Raw genomic sequence first — 25,455 nt, 5'->3', positions numbered from 1 at the left:
GACACGCCCTCTTCCAGGGTATCTGCTCGACCCAGAGATGGAACCCATGTCTCTTATGTCTCTGCATTGGCAGATGGGTTCTTTACCACTAGCACCACCTAGGAAGCCCTGGGATTTGAACACAGGCAGCAAAAATTCAAGCTACTCATATAACCACTGTATTGTCCTGGATGGCAGTCAGGAGACACTGGAGGTGAGAAAGGAGACAAGCATAAATCCCACATGTCACTCAGCACTGGGTCCGGCACGTAGTCCTACCAATAACTGCAGGTGGGTGGAGGGGAGGTAAAGAGAAAAGAAGGGAACCGGGAGGAAGAAAGGGTAGAACAGTGGATGGATGGATGGACTGGAGGATGAATAGATGTGTGAATGGATGGGTGGGTAGATGGGTGGGTGGTGGGTGGATGGATGGGTGAGTGGTGGATAAATATAGATGGAAGGGTGAATGGGTCGGTAGATGGATGGATGGATGGGTAGATGGATGAGAGGATGGTCATTCCCATTGGTACATAAACCTCTAGACGGGTTCCAACTCTCCTTGGTTCCCCACTGCACCCCCTAGATCCACTAAACCAGTTCCCAAAACTTAACTGGCACCTTTTCACTCAGGTTCACCCATTTGTACCAACTTGGGGCCATTCTCCAGAACCAAGGAGGCCCCTCTTGAGCAGCGGAGAGGAGTCCCGGCAAGAGAATCAGGATCCCCAGTTTCCCATCCCAGCTCTGCTCCTGTGCAGCCTCGGCCAGCCAGGCTCCTCTCTGGAGTCAGTTTCTCCACCCACACTATGAGTATTCAGCGTACTTTGTCCTGAAGTCTGTCCTGAGGTGTGTCAATGGCAGGTGTGCAGCTGTTAAGTGACCCCTCCAGGGCAACACCTTCCAGGAGTCTCACCCATCTCTGCCTCCTGGAGTACTCCCTGGAAAACTCTTACTCAGCCTTCAAAATTCAACTCGGACATCGTTTCTGAGAACTGTCCCAAAATCAGAGAGACCGAAACAGACAGACACAAACTCAGACAGGCTCAGAGAGACAGGGTGAAAGATGGAGGCGTTTAGAAAAATACAGAGAGGACGGGACTTCCTGGTGGTCCAATGGATAAGACTCCATGCTCCCAATACAGGGAGGGGGCACGAGTTCGATCCCTGATCAGGGAACTAAGATTCCACATGGCACGCGTGGCATGGCCAATAAAAAATAAGAAGAAAAGAAAAGAAATAGAGGGGAAGGAAGTGGGGAGGGGGACACAGAGAGCGCCACACAGAGGCGGAGGAAGGCAGGACAAGACACGGAGGTTGCCAAGGTCAACCAGTTATGTTTGGGACATGAAGCTACAATGACTAGGTCCCAGGTCCCTTCACCTCCCAGGAGCCCTGCTTGAAGCTGGGGAGAGCACCAGAGGCAGAGGCCAAGGCAGCCCCGGTGTGACTGGAGAACAAACCAGCCAGGAGGTGCTGAGACGAGTCATTTATTGAAAGCTCAGGACATGCCAAGGAGGCCCTAGATCTTTCTCCAAAGCAGAGTCTTGTGGCTAGCCCTGCAGTCCCCACTCCAGACTGGGGACAGGGCTGCAGGGCCGGAGCACCTGGGGGGCCCTGGGTGGATAAGGGACACTTATACTGTCATAGACACAGGCTAGAGCCTGGGAGGGAAACTGAGGCAGATGGGCATGTGGGCAGGATTCTGGCGGTCAACACAGAGGGATGGCAGCCCTCTGTCAGCCTCAGGATGGCACGGTCAGCACCACGGCATTCTGCAAAGAGCAATGGCTCTAGGTTAGGTCCTCTGAGCCCTTGTGCCCAACATCCCGCTACACCTCCCACCCCTGCAGCCACTCTGTGTCCCCCACCCCCAACACCAGCCCCGTGCCCTGGGGTGAGCACTGTACTGGGAGCACAACTTGCACTTACTAAGTGAACGAGTGAACAAATGAATGAACGATGAATAAATGACCTTCAGTGTGGGAGAGGTCACTGATTTTAGAGACTTTAGTTCAAGTGTCATTTTTCCTGTGAATTTATTGTGTGACCTTGGACCAGAAACTGGGCCTCCTACAGCCTTGGTCCTTATCTGAGAAGTAGGTCCAGGATTCCCTGATCTGCCCACCTCCCAGAGCTGTTCCAAGACTCAAAGGCGTACTGGACTGAAGAGGATTGTGAGACCATGTCCATACTCAGCAGGAAAAAACGCCCTGATCTATCAGAGAAGGCTGCCACAGGCACAGCGCAGGGGAGAAACAGAAAGTGTGCTTGCTACCCCTGGGCCAGGGGAACTGTGATTCTGTGAGGAAACCTGAGATCCCATCCCACAGGCCAGTCCTGTGTCTGAATTCAACAAGAAAGAGCTCTGTGACTGCTTGCCGACAATCGCCTTGGGCAAGTAAGGAAGGAGCGCTAGAATGTATGTCATGCATTTGCCATTCCCAAGTTAGGTAGTTTATAATCCCTGAGCAACCTAGAAAATGGGCAGCGACAGACCTTGTCAAAGGCAGAGCAGTCCCCTCTCCAGAGACAAGCTTTAGGCCCATCAAGGCTTACCCTCCCCACCATGGGAAACTCACCTCTATGATTGCCAGAGCCGCATTGGCAAAATTGACATTGAGAACCTTAGGCAGGGGGATCCCAACATCTAGGTTCACTGTGAAAAGGATGTGGTTGAAAGCAAAGATATGTGAGGGGCCAAGGCGGGACCTGCTGACCCTATTCCACCACTTTGAGCTAGCCAATTCTCTTCTTGGAGACTCAGGTTCCCGTGAAACTCCTACTCATCCTACTAAACCCAAACAAAAATGCCCCTTTTCTCTATTGTCTTAAGGGGTTCCCTCAGCAGAGCCTCCTTGAGGTTCTCTCAGTCTCTTGCACAATCTGGGTCATTTATATTCTATTCATTTGTTTATACAACTATTTCCATCTGGATTGTGAGCCTGAAGACACGATCCACATCAGATAGCTCTTGACACTCAGAGTTGGGCATGATGCAGGAGCAATCCATATTGTTTGATTGGAAACAATCCTAGTTTCTGTATCTTAGAAAGGGGGATCAAGCCCTCTCCAATCTCAGTGTCTATTAAGAACAGTAGAGAATGATCAAATCACTTTGCTGTACACTTGAAACTAACACAACATTATAAATTAACTATACTTAAATTTTTTAACAAAAGAGCAATGGAGAGAGGCAATGGATTTGGCAATCCTGAGTTCAGACACTCCGTGTCCAAGAAGACACTTAAGGCTTCGCTTACCATTGAGCTTTGGCACGTAAGCTAGCCGGACCACACTGCTGAGCCATTCTTCTAAACGGGATGCCTGCAACAGAGCATGCAGAGAGGCTGGAAGGGGTGGCTTTGCAGGGAGCAGTACCACCCTTCCCGGGAAGAAAACTCCAGAGGTCCAGCTGCCCCAGCCTCCCCACAAGCCTGACGACATAGCTCCTAGTGGGCACAGGAACTGCTGGGGTGGGCAGTTCAAGAGTGACTCCAAGGGGACTCTGATTTAGGTGGGCTTCACTCTGGGCCCCGTGAGCTTGAAAGGGCTGCTCTCCTGGAGGAAGGATCTGGGGGGCCTGGTGGGGGCCTGTGTCTGAGAAAGAGGGAGGAAATGAGCCCAGCTCCAGTAATTCTGTGTGGTCTGACCTTAGATTCCTAGGAGTTGAGAAACACTTAGAATGATCTAGAATCTGAAACCATCATGAAATTCTAGAACCTTGGGACTTTATAAGAAGCAGGAAACTAAGGGCTCTGTGAGTCTCTGAAATGTTAGAACCTTCTGAGTTCAAGGACCTTATTACTTGTGTGAAGTTCCAGAATTTTGAGCCCTTGTGAGGTTCTACACATTTACAACTTTGTAAGGTTCCAAGACTGAAAGATCATGAGATTCCCTTTTCTAAGACAATGACTGTTTGACAAGTGAGTGCACGTGTGTGCATGCACACACAGAGACACACACCAGCCGGGATGTTTGTCCACTCCGTCTTTTGGGGGCAGAGCCCAGACTGGGGCCAGCTCAGTCATACAGCCTGACTCATCCTGCTTCCTTTCCACCCCACCTGTAGACCCTCACCACCACCAAACTGCCCAGCCTCCCAGAACTTACATCGAAGGTGTGGGCAGAGGAGGACACCAGCTGGACGCTGAGCCTGGCAGAGAGAAGAGAGATGTTGAGAGGCCCCAGCACCCACCAAACCCCAGCCTACCCCATCCCTAGCTCTCCAGGATCGGGAAACAGGGTTACAGGCCCAACTCTGCCTCCATTCAGCCTTGACTCAGGGTCTCAGTTTACCCACCTGTAAAATGGGCTTGGAGGGAGCTAACCTCCTTCTGAAATGTCATGACTGCCACCTCCAACTCCACGGCCCTGGAACCTTGATCTGACTCCCACTTGTTTGACTGACGCTCTCTGAGGAGTAGCCCTCCCATAGACTGAGCCCTGGATACAGGGTGCTCTGCACCCGACAGCTGCTCACTAACAGCAATAAACCACCAGTGGATCACAGCTGGCCCACATAAAGGTCCAGGGCCAGAGCCCGGACACACATTTCTTCTCCTGCAGAGCTGAGGCTTCAACAGCCACCAGGAAGGGGAGGTGAACCCTGGCAGTGGGTGAGGTCTTTGTCAAGTATAGAAATGGAGTGGCGGTGGAGCCTTGTGGGGAGGGGGAGTGGGAGGGGTGCAGCTGCAGCCTGAGGGGCCGGCAGGGGATCAGGTGAGCACCGGGTGCCTATGGCCCAGGGCAGGCAGATCTCAGTGTCCCCTGGGAATACTCCTGCATCCTGCATCCAGGGGTGGGACAGAGAGGCCCCAGGCCCCAGGCCAAGGTGAGAGTGCTGGGCCTGGAGGACGGAGGCCTAGACAGAGGACTGGCTTCCAGGGACAATGCACTTTTGGAGGCTGGGCTTTGCAAACTGTCAAGTGCTGTGCATGCATAAGGAAGGATTGTCATCAACCTCACTATCTCGGTTAGTATGATTATCATGAGGCCTAGTTACCAGAGGTGGGTAGAAACTAGAGAAATAGCTGCTGCTGCTGCTGCTGCTAATTCGCTTCAGTCGTGTCCGACTCTGTGTAACCCCATAGACGGCAGCCCACCAGGCTCCGCCTTCTCTGGGATCCTCCAGGCAAGAACACTGGAGTGGGTTGCCATTTCCTTCTCCAATGCATGAAAGTGAAAAGTGAAAGTGAAGTCGCTCAGTCATGTCCGACTCTTAGCGACCCCACGGACTGCAGCCCAGCAGGCTCCTTCGTCCATATAGCTAGTCCACGTGAATAACAAAGCATCTGACCACATTCAAGGGCAGGTATCTCCATGGCCTGCCTCTAGGGCTGATAACTCAGAAGTCTGGACTCCTCTGCAGCAGGTTTATCTCCAGGGCCAGGTTTTGAGCAGGTGCAGTGGAAGATGCCCTCTCTGGAGGCGATTCTCTGAGCCCTAGTTGCCTCATCTGTAAAATGGGCCAAGACCACCCCTTCCCAGTAGGTTCCAGAGGCAAGGAAGACTCTGGCAAAACAAACACCTGCAATTCAGTTGCCTCTCAATAAATGATGGGGTTTCTGCTAGTCCCTAATTCTTTTTTTAAGTCTTTATTGAATTTGTTACAACACTGCTTCTGTTTTACGTTCTGGCTTTTGGGCCGTGAGGCATGTGGGATCTTAGTGACTCAAACAGGGATCAAACCCACATCCCCTGCATTGAAAGGTGAAGTCTTAACCACTGGACCACTAGTGAAGTCCCCCTAATTCTTGTTCATAAAGACAACACCCAGGATCCCACATTACCGTTCCAGGGATAGCGAGATGTGCAGCTTGGTAGCCGAGGGAGCCAGCTGGGCATTTAAAGTCATCACCTACGTGAGAAGAGCAGGCAGAAATTATACCAATTCGGCAAAAGGAGCCTGAAGACAGGTAGGTCTGCCTTGGCCAACAGGTGACTCTCCACCATTCATTTCCTCCACTACCCCTTGCTGATGCGTTAGTGTCCATGCTGGGCTACGAGGAAGTCACGTGAAGGTTCTGGTGCTCAGAAACCAGGGTACTAAGGGCTGTCAGTGTTGGATGTGAGGGAGTCCTGGGGTGGCAGGAGCTTGGACAGACCCTCAATCCTGCCTGCAGTGGGTGAGGGAAGGCATCGCCCACGAGGTGACCCCTGTGCTGAATCGTGGAAGATGAGGAGTTAGTCAAAGGAAGGGGAGAAACGTGGTGGTCTCTGCACAAACAAGGGCAAGGTGGGGGAACCTGGCAGCCCTGAGTAACTGGCTTAGGGCACAAGGCTGGGAAAGCAGGAGAGTGAGGCCGGGGGTGGGGGACGCGGCAAGGAATGGTATGTGGCCGTGTGGGGCCAGGGCAGAGTGAGTAGGGTAGGGACTGCCTCTGCCCAGATGTATGGTTGGGGAAGTTAGCAGAGGTGGGGTGGAGAGGAGCAGAATGGAGGTGGGGGGCCGGGGAAAGCTGGAGGGTCATCCAAGAGGTATCTGAGCACAGGGTGGCTAGGGGGCGGGGCCAATTCCTGAGATCCTGCGGAAGCACCCAGGACACGTGTGATGAGGGAGCAGGCAGGAGTCCAAACAGTTAGGTTGACAGTGGGTGAGGGCTTCCTGCACGGTGCCCTATGGGATCCCCCACCCTGAGATCCACAGCCCGGAGCGGGTCAGCCCTACTCAGAACCCCAGTGCCTGCTCCCACCCCTCAGCCGCTCACCCCATTCAGCTGGAACAAGGCTTCATGGGCCCCCTGAGGGAAGTAGGACAGCACATGGATGGTAGCTGAGATGGAGACCGTGGCCTTGTGGTTCTGAAGTGTGACTGTGGGCGCTTCCTTCACCCGCAAGGAGAGCAGGAGCTGCTGGCCTGAGGGCAGCTTCCGCAGGGCCTGGAGAGAAGCAAGGGCAGAGCAGGGGGCATGGGGGCATCTTAGATGCCCCACTAATAGAATCAGCCGGTCAGTCAGTCAACAGACACTCACTGAGCACCTAGTGGGTACCGGTACTGAGCTGGGAGCTGTGCTAACAGCCTGAACCAGATAGGTCTGGTCTCGGCCCCCTGGAGGCTGACATTATGGAACAGCCCAATCAGAGTCAAAATCGCCCCCAGGACACACTTCATTAGACAACATAAAAAAGAAAAGAAAACAAAAAACCTTCCTATGCCCACAGTCCCACATGATCCATCTTCTGCCCTCGTGTCTAGCCTCCCACCACTGGCCCCTATTCTCTTCTCTCTTAGACTCACTGACCACTCTGCTGTTCCTCCAAGCTGCCAGGCACACTCCTACCTCAGGGCCTTTGCACTCGCTGTTCCCTCTGCCAGAAATGTCTTCTCCAGACACCTTCACCGTTCCCTCCCTCCCCTCTGTCAGCCTTCAGCTCACATATCACCTCCCCAGTGAGGCCTTTGCGAGGTACCCTCCTCCACCTTCTGACATTGTATATATTCTGCTTATTCATTTGTTCAATGTCTGTCCCTCCCATCACAATGGCAGCTCCTGGAACACAGAGACGTTTATCTACTTTTCACTGTCTGCCCCTTGCACATGCCCAGCACCTGGCACAGGGCTGCTAAATAATTCAGATTCCCACAGCTGGAAAGAAGCTGTTCAGCCCCAGTTGGAGGAATGGTAAAGCTGAGGGCCAGGCCCTGTAGCCACGTACTGACTGATGCCCACTAGTCAAATCTCCCTGAATCTTCTCGTTTCTCTTACTTTTCCAAGGTCACTGCCCTGAGTCTTCTCTCTGGGGACAAGAACACTGAGACTAAGATGAAGTAAGGCAGCTGGCCGAAGAATTGATGCTTTTGAACTGCAGTGTTGGAGAAGACTGTTGAGAGTCCCTTGGACTACAAGGAGATCCAACCAGCCCATCCTAAAGGAGATCAGTCCTGGGTGTTCATTGGAGGAACTGATGCTGAAGCTGAAACTCCAATACTTTGGCCACCTGATGAAGAGAACTGACTCATTTGAAAAGACCCTGATGCTGGGAAAGATTGAAGGTGGGAGAAGGGGACGACAGAGGATGAGATGGTTGGATGGCATCACTGACACAATGGCCATAGGTTTGGGCGGACTCCGGGAGTTGGTGATGGACAGGGAGGCCTGGCGTGCTGCGGTTCATGAGGTCACAAAGAGCTGGACACAACTGAGCAACTGAACTGAACTGAAGGCAGTTGGAGGGAGGGGGCTAAAGTCATTTGGAAAGAAACTCCTGTCCTCTGCTTGACAGAGGAGCAACAGGCCGAGGACAAATGCCCAGTTGACTTCTGGTGCAGTTAAACCCTGATCCTTTTCTCTCTAAGCAAAATCTACTATCAGGAAAGGATATGGTGTTAGTCAATCACACTTCAGTGTGAATTTGAACTCAACATTCAATTGTGACTATCTGTAGAGCTGTATTGAGAAAGATTCTGGAGTCCATTCAGGGTCATCAGGAAAGACCTACCATGAATAAAGTCCATGAGAGGGTCACTCACCTCAGGGACCAAAGCTGCCAGATCTGTAGTTGTCAGTGGGACATTGCTGGGAACCTGGACCGGAGACCAAATGGGAAGGGGGATAAACACAGAGCCGAGATAGGGATCCCTCAGCACAAACAGTAGCTTCCTCCCACCCAGCTACATACATGCGTCTCCACAGACACTCATGTTCCTTCTAGTAACCAGTGATGAGTGCTTACTACATGCCAGACTCATGCGAAGGGCTTTCTGAGCCTTCATTCATTCCACCTTTATAACTGCTCCAGGGAGTAGGCGCTATGATTACTCCCATTTCACAGATGAAAAACCTGAGGTTCCTGTCCAGGCTCATAAGCTGGTAAATGGCGGCACCAGGCTTTGACCTTTTAAACTTCCCTCCCAATTTGAAAGCCCAGGAATCTGACCCCACATATTTTTGCTTTTTACCCCAAAATATTCTCAAATACTATACATTTGTTTCTATCATTTACAAATTAGGACATTTCATATAAATTTGCAGTTCCTAACTTTAAAAAATTGGAAAATCTGGTCACATCTGGCTCCCAGCTCAAGGCCCTATTCCAACCACCCCACAGGCCTTCAGCGTGCTCTTTGGACCCCACATATAGGAAGTGAATGATCAACCCCTGCTCCCTTAGGCTGAGCCGCAGATGAGGGGCCCAGGTGGCTCAGAGTTTACTTTGGACAGGGCTGAGACCAAGAATGCCACTGGGTAAGGCTTCTGGGCTGGGGCTTCCAGACATATGTGAGGGTGTGAGAGGGGCCAGAAGGGAAACAGAAATCTCTGAAACTTCAGAATAAATATCCAATGTCCAAATGTCGTGAAGAGCATAGTCGGTGACATCATTGACTTCCCTAAGCCCCAAAACTCCATCAGGGTGCCACCCAAGGAGGACCACACATCCCAGGTGACCACACCTCTGTACCTCTTTAACGGTGTTTGGGCTCTGTATACCTTTGGTATAGTCCAAACTGAGTTTTCTTCTCTTCAACTCAAATATGCTCTTGAGAAAGTAGTAGGAATGTTAGCCATTCACACTTTAGTAAAAATTGAGCATTGACTACAAGAGCTCATCTGGTGCGGGGATAGAAAACTGGCTACATTTCACACACCAATTTTGACCAATTCAAAGTAACTTCCTGAGTGTCATGTTGAGAAAGACTCAGAAGTCCCACTCAGGTTTAGCCAAGTAGAGGCCATTATCAATTAGTAAGTAATGTCATACTTGTCTACAAGGACAAGCATGGACATGTACCTGCTATAAAACTGTCCAAGTCTCTCTGATTATAAGAAGAAGGCTCATCAGGGCTGAACAGTGATGAGGTTCAGCTAGGTTACAACTAGCATCGCTAAGACCCAGCAGGGCAGGTTGCCACACTTACCAGCTCGGAGGTGATGTCCAGGTCAAGGGCACCGCTGGTCTGAAGGAGCCCAAACACGGTGTTAAAGAGGAACAGAGGCACGGTCACCTGGGATGTGTGGTCCTCCTTGGGCGGCACCTTGACGGGGTTGCGGGGCTTGGGGAAGTCAATGACGTCACCAGCTATGCTCTTCACGATGGGCTGCAGAGGTGAGAGACAGTGCGGCAGGATCTCAGGGCAGCTCACTCACCTGGCTCTGAGTCAGCATCCCCTTCCTGGCCTCCACTGGGACCTCACCCACCCCCAGTGGTGGGCAGGGCCTTGGTGGGCACTTACATTGACATCCAGCTCTATGTACTGGTTGGAGATGAGAGGCAGTGTGGCCAGAGTGAATTCCACGGACCCAAGAGCCCCGAGAGGCACCAGGCCTGGATGAGGAGGGGAGGAAGAAGAAAGGCCCCCATGAGCCCAGGCCCTACTTCTATTTACTGAGCGCCTGCTGAATGCCTAGCACTCTACTGAGTATTTACCTGGGTGCTACTGTCATCCCCATTTTACAGATATGGAAACTGAGGCTTTAACAGAGGAAGTCACTAGCCCCAAGCCACACAAGCCACAGAATAGCAAAGCCAAGGTTCCTGTTTTCCAGCACTGGTTCCACTAACCACGTCATTGCCCTGCCTCTCTCGTATAACACCACATACAGAGATACATCTGCCCCCAGGTTTTCTATCCTAATCCTAGTTAAGCATTTTTATACTTTTTTCAAGGCCCATTTGTGAATACAAAAGGCATCCATGTCTCCATAAGGCTCAGAGAGGCTGGGGGCCACTGTGGCTGAGGGGCTCTGGGTTCCTTATGTAAGCTCTGGACCTCAGTCATCTTGTCTGTCCAGATAATAATAATATCTGGCTCACACTTCTGACAGTGCCAGACACCCCACTGGTGATCAGCGAGTGGCCTGAAGCCCCGATAGATGGAGACCTGGATGGCTCCACGTCTCCTCACCCCGTTGAACCGGCCTCAGCCCAGAACTCCACCATTAGGCCTCCTCATCATGGCGGCCTCGTCAGTCTGAGGAAGACGTGAAAGGGCCCAGAATTCTGCCCCGTCCTCTTCGCTAGTACCCCACCCACTGGGGTAATGGGGTGGAGAGGTAACAGCAGGTGCAGAGGAGGAGCAGGGCAGACCCCAACTTACCCAGCACGGCCCCCAGGAGCTCATTCACCACACCCAGCACACTGTCCACCACGGGGCACAGCTGTGTCCAGAGGAGATGGGGGTTAACAGGAGCATAAGAGTGGGCCCAAGCCTGGTGCAGGGAATGACTGCATTTTCTTTAAATTATTTGCTTTGGGGTCCCAAGGGCCCCAAACAGGGCAGACGATGGAGATGGATAGGGGGGCACACAGGTGGGAGGCATGGATGGGCTGGAGCTTGAAGTGTCAGAGGGCAGAGTGGGTGGTGCAGAGGGCCAGCTACATGGGCCCCCTCAGAACACCTTGGAGGATGCTGGGGGGACATGGGGACACATTTCAGAGGCTCGCTGGGGCATGGGGACAAGGCCTTCCCCAGAGGAAACAAATGGCTATTTTCTCCAAGGTCTCAGGCTCCTCCTGCCATCCAGGTGGATGCCCGGAGACCTACAATCTGGATCCCACAGAATGGCACCTCCTACCCTCCACGCAGAGTCAGGCCTGGCCCGGGGCATCTACTATAACACCATCCTGAGTTTCCTGGAAAACCCCTGGGCTGTGACAACAGGGAGCAAGCAGTTTGGATTCCAGAATCTTATCACGGAATCCGAGTCCACCGCAGCAAGAACCCCAAAGGTGGCCCAGCCCAGCCCCTTCTCTCACTCAGCCCCTTCATTCTACAGCTGGGGCCAGAGGAGACAGGCGACCTGTCCAAGATCACAGCTGTTCTCAGAAAGACAAGAGAAAGCTGTCTTTTCATTTAAACATGGAATCCCTAACTCCAGGGCTTCTGGGGTCAGGCACATCACAGAAAGGAGAGGAGACCAGATGTGATGGGAGAGGGTGAGCAGCCCCTTGGAGACCAGCTGTGTGCCGACTGCAAGAAGGAGGTACGGGCAGCCAGGATGGCTGACAGTACAAGAGAAGCCAGAAATCAGATTGCTGAGAGAAGCCTCCAGTCTCTAAGTGTCAATAATTAACTCTTATTTTTAAAACCTCTTTGAGTCACATAAATCCTGTCTTGCAGCCAATTGTCCAGAGACCCCAGTTACTGGCTGTGACTTAAATGTAGCTACTCCCCTTGTTGAAATCGACTTGAGATGGGCCTGGGCTGCTGGGAGCGTCTCTTCTCCCCCTGAGCTGCTTTTCTGATTGGATTCTTGAAGCCCAGGGCAGTTTTGTCAACGTCAGTCTCCGATACCCTTGCAACCTCCACAGCTGTTCTTAACAAGGACTCATAAGAGAGGTCCAGCCAGGATTGGCGACCAGAAAGCCTGACTACTCTTTGCTGGCTGTCAGCAAGCCGCTCCCCTCTCCATCCTTAACAAAATGGAGCTTTGGCCAGACCAGCTTAAGTGTGGTTCAAGGGATGGCAGGGGCAGGCAGGAGCATCTTGGAGCAGTTTCATCATATTGTGTTTAATGTCACATGATGTCAATATATGGGCTTTCCTGGTGGCTCAGCAGTAAAGAATCTGCCTGCAATGCAGGAGATGTGGGTTCAATCCCTGGGGTGGGAAGATCCCCTGGAGGAGGAAACGGCAACCCACTCCAGCATTCTTGCCTGGAAAATCCCATGGACATAGGAGCCTGGCAGGCTATAGTCCATGGAATCACAAAGAGTCGGACCTGACTGAATGACTGAACACACACACAAACACACACACACACACACACACACACTCATGTCTTAATATACATATATGTGATCTTCTTAGATGTGTTTGCTAAGCACAGGGCTTTTTTTAAAATCATTGAGTGACCCAATTTTAATTCAAATCTAGTTTACAGGAAAATATAAAGTCAATAACAATACAGGTGGCAAAGACAAAGCAGGGGGTAAGAAAGAGACTTGGATTGGAGAGCAGGTCACCGGAAGCTGTAAATATAGGGTTCAGAGGTCTGGGGACAGACTGTGCCAGCCCACCTACAGACTGGCAGGCGGCACCTGGGACGCCCATGGGCAGGCCAGGACGGGATTACCTGATGGGCGTGGAAGGAAAGACCAGCCTAATCCTGCCTGGCGCCCAGATTAACTCAAAGCTGGGGAGGAGGGGCACAGCCCAGGGGAGGGGGTGTGCCTGGTCTGTGGCCCCACACTCACCAATTCTGGCAGCACCTTGAAGAGTGTCTGTTCCACGACCCCAAAGAGTGGTGCAGGTAGCAACCTGGGCAGAATGAGGTGCGTGAAGGTGTGGCCACCACACAGGGACAGCGCCAACTCGGATGACGGGGCAGCGTGGGCACTTGGGACTCAGGACATCACCCATCTCCTCTCCTGGTGGGCTTGACTGGGACTTAGGGATCTGGGTTTAAATCTTGGCTCTGCCTCACCACGGGCCCAGAGAAGGATTTCAGTTTCCCCATCCATACAGTGCCTGCTTTAGAGAGAGCTGCTGCCACTGAGATCAAATAGGAGCGTACACGTGTCTAGTGCTCAATAAAAGTCTGTTCCCTTCATTTCCCCCAATAAGTATAGACAAGTGACATTTGGGTCAACAACAGCACCTGGCTTAGGCTGAGGGTTCAGTAAGTATTTGTTGAATGAATGTCTGAGGGGGTGGCCTGAGGATGTGCATGCAGACAGACTTAGGTCTGTTTGGAGACTATGGGGGTACAGAGGGAGGGTGACAACCACAGAACCGCAAGCACAGGACACCAGCACCCTCCTGAGCTCCAGCCCCTCCATGCCACCTCTAGCCCAGAGGAGCAGGATGGAGCCACTGGGATTTAAGGAGCCCAAGAGCCTGCCTGGAAGCCCCTTTTTAAGGCTCTTCTGCAGACAGAACCAACCCTGGTTCACCCTATTCTTGGAAACTAACAGAGCTGTCTGATCACCCATCACTGCGCAGGGGCCACCCAGCAAAGGTGGGGTGTGGCTGTGAGATTTGGTCTGGAATGGAGAGACTAACAGAGGCTGACTCAAAGTTGGAAAGGGTGGGGGCGGACAGCAGACGACAGTAGGGGCAGGTGCAGAGTGCTGCAAGAAAGCCTCGGATCTGAGTCCAGAGACCAGTTTATCTCTACACTTGCTGCAATGTGGGTGTGTGACCTTGGGCAAATCCCAAGCTCTCTTTGGGCTTCAGTTGCCCCGTGGGTGGAAGGGTCACTGTGTCCTAAACACCTGGAGTAAGAGATGGTTATAACGGTGCCAGAGACTTTGGGATCAATAAATTTAGGTGCTCATTATACAGATAGGGACACGGAAGCCCAGACAAGGGACGGGGATCCCCTGGGGTCACACAGCAAGTCAGAGGCTGAGCTGGGTCTCTGACATGCTACAAGCAGAAACTCAATTCCCCGCAGATGGAGGGACCCGCATTGGCCCTTGTTCTATCTGGAAGAAGGGAGGCAGGATCTCAGGGGCTGGAGAAGTGGGACGCTCAGGAGCGGGAGTTGCAAGCTGGGGGCTGGACCAGAGTCCTTGTCCGTGGTGGGCCTCAGTCCACAAGTCCGTGCAATGGGCTGATGCGGTGAGAGGGGCAGAGGCAGGGTGAACTCAAGCCCCGCCCAGCTGGTCAAGGAGACCGCGAGGAGTCCCATCAGGTCTGGACGCGGGGAGCCGCCCAACTAGGGCTCCAGCCTGCGGACTCACCCAGTGAGCAGGCTGATGTGTCCCAGGAGCGTGCTGCAGCGCTTGAGGATAAGGATGGGCGTACCCCGCGCGCTCACGCCCAGCGCCACCCGCGACGACACGTTCACCTCGGCGGCCAGCTGCAGAACGCTCCCGAGGGGGCTGCGAGACCAGAAACTGGGGGCGTGACCAGGCAGCCGAGGCCCCACCCGCCAGGGCCGCCTCAGCCGCGCCCATCCCGGGGCAGCAGACCAGGGCTCTGATGGGCAGCGGATGGGGTAGCCTTGCGAGGGGTCTAGTCCCCACCCCTCCTCTCTCCCCAGCCTTCCTGTCCTTTCTCACGCCCATGCGCCCCCTCCCTCACCCCTACCAGTGACCTCCCTCAGGGAGAGAGACGGAAGTCCCTGGACGTCCGTGGGATGGAGATCCCTGGAGAGGGGTAGTGAGGTAGGATCCAGGGAGGGAATAGGAAAGCAGGAGTCCCTGGGAAGGAAGTAGGGTGGGAGGAAATAGGGGTTGAGGGGGTGAGCCTGCAATAGGGTAGGGAGTCCCCAATGGGGTGGGGTGGGGAACCCTAGGGTAGAGGCCCAGGGGCATACTCACCCAGAGCCATGCAGGCCCACCTTGGTGTACAGGTTCAGCTGCACCCCAAACCCTGGCAGCAGCTTCACAGACACCTTTGGCAGTGTGACTTCCTCCACCTTCAGCCTGCGGGGAGGACAGGGCCACTGACATCCCCCCCACCAGTCCCTTAGTGCCTGGACCCACCCAGACCACGCTGGTCAGGACAGAGGTCTTTGGAGCAGACACTTAAAGAAGAGGAAGGAGGGAGCCCTGAAGATACTTGGATTAGCCTAGAGAGACTGAGAAACTTGCCCCAGATCACACACTCACACAGTTATTGAAACTGATCCCACAGCTGGAACCCTCAACCACAGGGACGTGCTGCCTGACATTCAGACATTATTTTCTGACTCAGTTTCTAGGACTCCCTCTCTAAGGCTCCCCATGATATTCCCACTGCCTTCCAACAAATTAAAAAAGTCAACCTCTTCTCTATTCCCTGAAGCAAAGAAAAGACCAGGCTACCTGAACAGCACGCAGGAGGTAGGCAGTCATGCGGCCACATTGTAAGACTCACCCAGAAAGCTCCTCAACAACGCCAAAAACCCCTCCGTAGCTCAGCAAGCCACCTCCTCCAAGCAGGCCCCCCGAGCCCAGGAGGCCCTGGTTCACAGACGTGACTGTTCCCAGCACGTTCTGTAGAATGGGCCCACCGACCAGCGAGTTCTGGATGGCTGCAAAGAGGGCAGGAGGGAGGTGGGGAGGGGAGGCCAAGGGGAGGGGAGGGGGAAGGAAGTTTCATATTACAGATGAGGAAACTAGGGCCCAGAGAGGAGCAAAGTCACACAGCAAATCGGATTTGGGGCCAACAGTATGACTAGGACTCCTGGACACTGGACCACCCAGTAGATTGAAAGGGGGGAACAAAAGTAAAGGAGGGAGCACCCAGCCACCAGAGCTTGAGCAAAAGGGAGGAGGCAACCCCTCCTGGGCACGACTGGCCTGACTCTATGTGGATTGTGAGAAGGGCAAGATGGAAAGCACCGCCTCGTGGAGGTTGGGACAATGAGGGGAGCTTCCAGGAAGCATTTCCTCTTCACAGCCATGGTCACTCTGGGCCGTTGAGCCCCTGAGGCCCCAAATGCTTAGTAGAATTCCGCTACCCCAGAAATGGGGGGGCAGAGATGCTGGCTCAGCCAGCACCCACCCCCGGACCTCCTCAACCCTGCCCACCCCCCTCCCTGAGGGAGACTCAAACCCTACTTGCTCATCCAGTCCAGTTCCCCTCTCAGAAGAGAGTGAACCACTCATTGGAGCCTGCACACCAAACATTAAGCCCCTGAACTCTACACAGTTGGGAATCAAACCCTGTTCTCGTCTACCCCCCGAAGCATAAGCATGTAAGTCTATCTATGAGACAGTTTACACTGTGGCTGGATCCTCACACCCTGCCCACCTTGGGCTCACCTTTGCCGAGTTCGTCCTTGTCGATCCTAGCGAGGGTGCCCACCGTCTCAAGCAGCCCCTGGCACGGAGTCACCAGACCCCAGAGGAGAAGCGGGGACCACATGCCCAACATTGTCAGTGTCACACCTACCAAGAATGGAAGCAGAAACCTGGGGCCATCCTTGTGCCCAGGGCTTCTCTTCCCTGTGCCCCTTCACCAGCCTGGGGCCCTCCCACCCGCCTGGCAACGCTCAAGTCCAGTTTCACTCCCAGGAAAGCCCTCTCCCTCCAATTTGAGCAGCAGCTAACACATCTGAATTTAAAGTCTTAGGCGTCTGTGGTCCCAGGGAGCCTGGACCTGGCTCTCAGAGAAAGCCGTAGAGGGCCTTCCTTTCCAGAACAGCAGGACAGGATCTCCGTTTCCTGGACCACTTTCCCATTGGCTCAGGGGGCCGTTTCAGAAGGTGTGGCTGATTGGAGACGTTCAGCAGATAGATTTGACAAGTCCCGTTTCTCTCCTGCCTCCCTTACCTCTTGGACTGCAAGGAAATCAAACCAATCAATCCTAAAGGAAATCAACCCTGAATATTCATTGGAAGGACTGTTACTGAAGCTCCAATATTTTGGCCACCTGATGCGAAAAGCTGACTCACTGTAAAAGACTCTGATGAAGGGAAAGAATGAGGGCAGGAGGAGAAGGGGGAGATAAATGGTTGATGGCATCACTGACTCAATGAACATGAGTTTGAGTAAACTCCAGGAGATAGCGAAGGACAGAGGAGCCTGACACGCTGCAGTCCTTGGGGTCACAGAGTCGGACACGATTTAGCGACTGAATGGTAACAGTAAACCCTGCGTCTATCCTGGACTGATGTTGAAAGGAACAAGATAGGAAGTGACAGCATAGCTAACGTTAGTTTCATAGGTTGGGATTTTTCTGTATGAAGTTCAACACCTGCCAGCCCAGTTACATACCCATCATCACCCCTGTTTAAACTCTTCAGTGGTTCCCCACTGCCCTGGGTATAAAACCCAGGCTCCTTACTGTTACTCACAAGGACTCTACCTGCCTCTTTACCTTCTCTGTCTTAACCTTGACAAGCTCCTTCCACCTCAGGGCCTTTGCACATGCTATTCTTTCTGTTAGGGATGTTCTTCCTCTGGACTGACTCCTCACTTTTCAGGTTCTGAATAAATGTCACCTACTTGGAGAGGCCACCCTCCTTCACTTTGTCTAAAGAAGACTGTCTGTCACCAAACACCACCCAGAATATATACTTGAAGGCAGTTTGCGACCACGCATCGTGTTTATGTTCTCATGTGCCATTTCTGTGAGTTCCCTGGGGGCAGGGACTGTTTCTATAGTCTCAGTGCATAATTGTGTGTTGGAGCAGGTGCTGGATGAGGGGCCAAGAGTAGATGGAAATCCAGCCCCACTGTATTCGCCAACTCTTTGCTCTGGCGCAGGCTCTGTCTCCCCAAGAGGACACCTTTTCCTCTCGCACAGAGGTGCATAAGGGCTCTGTAGGGACCAGCTGGTATCAGCAGGACTGGTCCCAGAGTGGCTCCCTGTAACCTTGACTCTCTCATAGAAGGAAATATTCCCACAACGGGAAATCAGTCAGAATTAGTGGTTCAGAGAAAAATGGGCATCTCTTGAGCCTAGGAAAATTTTGCCCTCAGCCCATGAATCCCTGCCTTTGCCCCCTCACGGAGTCCCTGTTTTCCCATCTGCAAAATGGACTTTTTCTCCCATCATCTTCCAGGTACCCACAGTGTTCTCCTAGGGAGAATTCTTTCTGGGCCCATTATTCAGATGGGACAGCAGAATGGTTACAGGGCCAACAACTGGGGATCTGGATAAAGTTGGGGCTCCGCAGGCTGTCTTACCCTCTCCTGCAGCTCCACAAGGAATAGACGGGGGCTCCTGGCCTCCTGTTAGCTCCTCCACCCACTCAGGCCCGGGGGCTGCCCTTATATGCCCACAGTGCCTCTGGGGACACAAAGGGGGCGCAGCCGCCAGAAACCCGTCAATGTGTCATGTCAGAAGCAAATTGTGGTTTTCCCTGCGGGCCTGGGCTAAGCCTTCCTTCTGGGGGTAGAGTGAAAGGGGAGGACTGGGGTCAGTGCCCAGGGGCGGGAATGAAAGCCTGGGGGCTGCAAAGGCAGCCACCTCCTCCTAGACCTGGGGGTGGAGTAGGGCATTCAGCCCACCTATGGGATCTCCCTTCAGGGTTCCCTAATGGCCACATGTGCCCTGATGGCACAGAATCCACCCTGCCTCCCCACCTACCCCACCTGAGACCCAGGGAGAGAAGGAAGGAGATTAAAGCTGCAGGGTCTTCTGTCCCTCTGCCCACCCCGACCCCAGGTCTGGCATGGAGACAGCCATGGGCCCTGGAGAGAGGAACTCTGTGTAGTCCTGGGGAGGGCCACTAACTCTACCCCTATCTGCCAAGACCCAGTGTCTGCTGGGGTTCCACAGCAGTATTCCCCTCCTAAGTCTGGTGCAGGTGACGATAGAGAGAAATTCATCCATCCATTCATTATTTCTTGTGCAGGCACTTGTGCAGCACCTGCTGTCTGCTAGGTGCTGGGGATAAGACCTGTAAACAAAAGAAACAAACCACTTCCCCTGATGACCAATAGAAATACAGTGCAATGAACATTTTTTCCAGTAGCCACATTTTTTATTTTTTATTGAAGGATAATTGCTTTATAGAATTCTGTTGTTTTCTGTCAAACCTCAACATGAATCAGCCATAGGTATACATATATCCCCTCCTTTTTGAACCTCCCTCCCATCTCCCTCCCCATCCCACCCCTCTAGATTGATACAGAGCCCCTGTTTGAGTTTCCTGAGCCATACAACAAATTCCCATTGGCTATCTATTTTACGTATGGTAATGTAAGTTTCCATGTTATTCTTTCTATATATCTCACCCTCTCCTCCCCTCTCCCCATGTCCCTACGTCTATTCTCTATGTCTGTTTCTCCTTTTGCTGCCCTGTAAATAAATTCTTCAGTACCATTTTTCTAGAATCAATATGTATGCATTAGAATACGAAATTTTTCTTTCTCTTTCTGACTTGCTTCACTCTGTATAATAGGTTCTAGGTTCACCCACCTCCTTAGAACTAACTCAAATGCATTCCTTTTTATGGCTGAGTAATATTCCATTGTGTATATGTACCACAACTTCTTTATCCATTCATCTGTCAATGGACATCCAGGTTGCTTCCATGTTCTAGCTTCCAATAGCCACATTTTTTTAAGTGAATTTTAATAGTATAGTTTAAATTGTCCATGAAGCATATATGGCTATTTACTATTGCTATACTTTCAGCTCCTCTGTGAGTGAATGAGTGAAGTCACTCAGTCATGTCCAACTCTTTGTGACCCCATGGACTGTAGCCTACCAGGCTCCTCCATCCATGGGATTCTCCAGGCAAGAATACTGGAGTGGGTCGCCATTTCCTTCTCCAGGAGATCTTTCCGACCCAGGGATTGAACCCGGGTCTCCCTCCTTGTAGGCAGACAATTTACCATCTAAGCCAACAGGGAAGTCCCTCCTCTGTAGATTTGAGAACTTTCAAAACCCAAAATGGAAAAAATAACTTAAAATTTTGTATAGCTTATTTAGCCCAGTATGTCCAAAATATTATCATTTAACATTCAATCAATATAAAATTCTCAATAGACACCCTACACTTGTTTTCTCATACTAAGTCTGCACACCAAATTTGGATTCGCCACCTTTCAAGTGTTCAATCAATCTCCTTGTATGGCTGTTGGCTGTTGGCCATTGTACTGATCAGCATACCTCTGGGGAGAACAGATAAGCACATGATGAAGTAAGTCAGAGGCTGATGATAAAAATAAATAAGGGAAGGGGGTCCAGTTCCAGTATGGTGGTCGGGGAGGCCTCATGTGTGACTCAGCTGGTAAAGAATCCACCTACAGTGCAGGAGACCTGGGTTTGATCCCTGGATTGGGAAGATCCCCAAGAGCTTCCCTTGTGGCTCAGATGGTAGAGTCTGCCTGCAATGCAGGAGACCCAGGTTTGATCCCTGGGTTGGGAAGACCCCCTGGAGAAGGAAATAGCAACCCACTCCTATAATCTTGCCTGGAAAATCCCATGGATGGAGGTGCCTGGCAGGTACTGTCCACAGGGTCGCAGAGTCGGACATTACTGAGTGACTTCACTTTCACTTTTCATATTTGAACAAGTGTGACTTTTGACCTGCAGGAGGAGAAGGAGTGAGCCAGATGGTTACCTGCGGAAGAGCCCACCAGACGGAGGGAAGTTCAGTTCAGTCATTCAATTGTGTCCAACTCTTTGTGACCCCCATGGACTGCAGAATGCCAGGTTTCCCTGTACATCACCCAACTCCCGGAGCTTGCTCAAACTCATGTCCATAGAGTCAGTGATGCCATCCAACCAACTCATCCCTTCTCCTCCTGCCTTCAATCTTTCCCAGCATCAGGGTCTTTTCCAATGAGTCAGTTCTTCACATCAGGTGGTCAAAGTATTGGAGTTTCAGCTTCAGCCTCAGTTCTTCCAATGAATATTCAGGACTGATTTCCTTTAGGATTGACTGGTTGGATCTCCTTGCAGTCCAAGGGACTGTCAAGAGTCTTCTCCAACACCACAGTTGAAAAGCATCAATTCTTCAGCACTCAGCTTTCTTTATAGTCCAACTCTCACATCCATACATGACTGCTGGAAAAACCATAGCTTTGACCAGATGGACCTTTGTTGGCAAAGTAATGTCTCTGCTTTTTAACATGCTTTCTAGGTTGGTCATAGCTTTTCTTCCAAGGAGCAAGTGTCTTTTAATTTCATGGCTGCAGTCACCATCTATAATGATTTTGGAATCCCCAAAAATAAAGTCTCACACTGTTTCCATTGTTTCCCCATCTGTTTGCCATGAGGTGATGGGACTGGACGCCATGATCTTAGTTTTCTGAATGTTGAGTTTTAAGCCAGTTTTTCAACTCTCCTCTTAGACAGAGGGAAGAACCCCATGGATGGAGGGAAGGGCAAGTTCAAAGGCCTGAGGTGGTATGTTCTAGGAACACAAAGAGGGCTGTGCGGTTGGAGGGGTGTGGGGGCCACGGGGTCAATCAGGTGACGCGGCCCTGCAGGTTACTGTACAGACTTACAGACTTTGGCTTTTGTTTGCAGTTCTTCAGCAGGTCCGGGCTCAGGCATTCCCTCCTCTAGCAAGCCCTCCTGACTCCCAAGCTGGCTGTGACCCCACAGCCTCCTGGAATCTCCTCTGTCAGAATCCGTGACATGCAGGGTTGTAACCATGTTTCTGGGTACTCGTGGGTCTGTCTCTTGCATGGGGCCCTGAGACTCAATCTGGCCTGATTCACCTCATAACCCCTGAACCCCTAGCCATACAATATTCATCCTATGACTTTAGACACTGAGCCAGGTTACCCAACCACACCACTTTTAAATAAATAAATAAATCTTTTCTTGAAATATAAAGTCCAAACCCTAAGTGTACAGCTTGATGAACTTTTACAAAATTCTTTTATTTCAGAAGCCCTGTTTTGTCCCTCAGTCCTGACCTCTAACACAATGATGAGCTCAGTCTGCTCTTGAGGGTACTATAAATGGGATTGCGCAAGTGCACTCTTTTGTGTATAGCTCCTTCACACCTGTGTCTATGCAGTCCAGTCATGTTGTGAGAGGCAATGATTTTTTCCTCTTTGCCTTATGCTATTTCATTATGTGACCACACCCAGATTGCTTATCCATACTCCTGTCTAGAGGCACTCAGGCCTTCGGGTCAAAAGCTGCTCTGAGCATTCTTGTTAAGTCTTTTTGTGGACGTGCATTTATTGTTCATTTCTCTTGTGTGGCCAACTAGGAGAGGGATTGCTGGGTCCTAGTAGTGCCTGTGGGGCTTCCCTGGTGGCTCGGTGGTAAAGAATCCATCTACCAATGCAGGAGATGCAGATTTGATCCCTGGATTGGGAAGATTCCCTGGGGAAGGAAGTGGCAACCCACTTCGGTATTCTTGCCTGGGAAATCCCATGGACAGTGGAGCCTGTGGGGCTACAGTCCACGGGGTCGCGAAAGAGTCGTACCTGACTCAGTGACTATGCAGCAACAAAATGAAGTAGCACATGTCCACAGTGAATTTTCTTAAGTTTTTTTACAGGGCTCTCCCAGTGCTACTGCTCATATTCTTGCACACTGGGTACTGCCAGTATTCTTAAGACTCCATTAGAGGGAGGAGGAGGGAAAGCTAGCACCTAGCTTTCATTGAGCAGTTATTGTCTGCAAGGCACTGATGTGTACAAATCGGTCCAGTCATCATGATGACCAGGAAGGTCAGCATATCATAGCTCCTGTCTTACCCTCAAGGAGCCAGGGCTCTCTCTCCAAGGAGAAGCCACCGGCCCAAGGTCACACAAGAGTCCAGCCGACCTGTCTGACTCTGATACTCACCATCCCCCTCCCCCTTTAATTTTAACACAGTAGATTTACAATGTTTTGTTAGGGACACTCATCCTCTTAACCATGGCCCAGGCCAGCCCTTCTCAAGGGAAGAAAAGGCTACCTACTTTCTGGTCTGCCTTATCTTCCCCAATTCCTTCCAGATCCCACCCCAGTGGAGACCCCTACAACCTCCCCCGACCCCCACCCAGCTCCCTAGGCACCTGCAAGCCACCTCAAGCACCAAGACCCAGTCAGGGATTGCGCCTGTCGATGGTAAAGATGAATGAAAATGCATATCTCCAGGCCTTACACTGCAGCCCTGACTCAATAGGTCTGGGGTGGAGGGCTCAGGAACTGGCATGTTTAACTTCAATCTGACGTGTAGCCCTTTGGAGAACCCTGGGTGATGTGGAGCCGCGGAAGGCACTAGAGCAGGGGAGGGGCTGAATGGCAAAGAGTACCCCTGGGCATTAGGACCTAGAGGGAAGCCCCTGTAGCCAGAATTCCTGAATCCAATTCCTGACTCTGATCATTACCATCTCAGAGCCATAGTTTCCCCAACCTGCAAAAGGGCTGATGTTAATTAAAATTGTCCACTCTCACCTGACTGGTCTGGCTGTGGGTACAGGTGTCCAGGAAATAGGCCTTAGAGCATTAAGGAAAGGCTGCCAAAGGTGCCTGAGAAATTCAGATGATGGCAAGATCCCTGGGAGGCCTTCTTGAAGTTACTGCAGCTGAGAGTGGGCTGGGAAGGGAGAAGGCAGGCTGGGTGGTGACTGGTGTGGACACAAATCTGGGGCATTGGTGGGTGGTCTTCAGTTCCCCCAGGGGGCTGCATGGCAGGCTTTGGGGGTCGATAGTCATGAGTCCAGGATCAAAGACCTGGCTCTCCTCCCTCCTTGCTCTGTGACCTTGAGCTGACCACATACCCTCTCTGGGCCCCAGTTCTTTAAATAATGGTGATGCATCTTGTTGCTGAACGTGGTGTGAAGAAGCAATGAGACTTGGACTCAGGCAGACAGGGTTCAAGCCCGTCCCTACATGCAAGTGTGCCCTTGGGCGCTGGCTTCATCTCTCTGAGCCTCCACTTCCTCATCCAGGGTTGGGAGTCTTGGAAGTTGAGCAGTGCCCATGGGCAGAAAACCCCCATTATTGCCTCTCTAGAAGCTGGGGTCAAAGCACAGGGCTCCCCTTGCCAGCCCAGCCCTCATTTTCTGCCCAGAGTAAATCCAGGGTAACTGATCATTCAAAGAAGGTCGCAATGAGATTAGAGGTCAAAGTACTCAACCCCTTTCCTATTTCCCAGATGGGAAAACTGAGGTCCGGGGAGGAGCTATGGTTTGTCCAAGGCCACGTAGTGTGCCCCTGGTTGTGCCAAGGCAAGAACCTGGTCCTCCTGACTCAGCCTTTCTGCCTTGGTTTCTCCATCTGTGCACTGGGCTGGGGAGGGGAGCAGTGAGTGTACTGTGTGAACATCTAAGGACAGGATTAGGGGAGTGGAGGAGCCCAGGCACGCCTAGGATCAGGCATCAGCCACCCACAGATTACCCAGGCGTCTGTATGTGCCAGCCAGTCTCAAGGCCACCACTGTCCCAGAGCCAGGAGATGATGGGTGTTGAGATTAAGGTCGACTCTGAGGGAAAAGGGGACAGCCCAGGCACCCAGGCCAAGGCAAGGGAGGGGCCCTCCTTCCTCGGTGACATGGCTCTGGGCCAGGCTAGTACACAGACCCACCCATGGAGACAGAGACCTTCTGACAGATGCAAACAGCAACACATGGACCATGGACACGTACGTGGGACCACCATCTCAATAATTCCCAGGGCTGGAGCAACAGCCAATCAGAGGGGCTCTGAAGTACCTTTTTTTTTTTTTTTTCAAAGTTACAGGTTTTGGGGTTTGTTTGTTTTTTTTCAACATTCTAGTAAATGATACTGATTTTGAGAATCCACTTAGAATGCATTTATTTTAGATTGTGTTTTTAACTTTGTTATATATAAAAATACATTCACTTTAAAGAAGGGTCAGTTTGAAGAACAGCGTCAGTAGGTGGCCCAGATGGTAAAGAATATGCCTGCAAGGCAGGAGACCCAGGTTCAATCCCTGGTCGGGAAGATCCCCTGGAGAAGGGAATGGCAGCCCACTCCAGTATTTTTGTCTGGGAAATCCCATGAACAGAGGAGCTTGGTGGGCTATAGTCCATGGGATCACAAAAAGCCAGACATGACTGAGTGATTGAGCACACACACACACACACACACACACACACAGTGGGGATGGTCACCCTCCCCTTATAGGGTTACTGCATAGATTAAATGAGATGGTACAAGTAAAGCTCTGAGCATGGCATTCAGCAGGTACTCAATATATGCTCAAGCCTGCCCCTCAGACCCAAGCTGCTC

General features: G+C 51.8%; 1 protein-coding gene across 1 annotated transcript; it reads right to left on the bottom strand.

Annotated features, from left to right (window-relative positions):
* Positions 1–1,007: 1,007 nt before the first annotated feature.
* Positions 1,008–16,874, bottom strand: BPIFB3 (BPI fold containing family B member 3). The gene is made up of 15 exons (XM_061437274.1): positions 16,615–16,874; positions 15,725–15,881; positions 15,187–15,291; positions 14,605–14,745; positions 13,114–13,177; positions 11,015–11,075; positions 10,151–10,242; positions 9,836–10,015; positions 8,450–8,503; positions 6,687–6,857; positions 5,769–5,836; positions 4,090–4,132; positions 3,240–3,303; positions 2,559–2,635; positions 1,008–1,751 (listed from the first exon to the last, which is right to left on the bottom strand). The coding sequence occupies exons 1-15, from the start codon at positions 16,724–16,726 to the stop codon at positions 1,722–1,724; spliced, it is 1,419 nt and encodes a 472-aa protein (XP_061293258.1). The 5' UTR covers positions 16,727–16,874; the 3' UTR covers positions 1,008–1,721.
* Between the last annotated feature and the right edge of the window lie 8,581 nt (positions 16,875–25,455).

This window comes from Bos javanicus, chromosome 13 (genome assembly GCF_032452875.1).
Source record: "Bos javanicus breed banteng chromosome 13, ARS-OSU_banteng_1.0, whole genome shotgun sequence".
In the NCBI taxonomy this organism is placed as follows: domain Eukaryota; kingdom Metazoa; phylum Chordata; class Mammalia; order Artiodactyla; family Bovidae; genus Bos; species Bos javanicus.
Note: the sequence above shows the minus strand (reverse complement) of the source record. Positions and strands in the feature narration are given on the sequence as shown.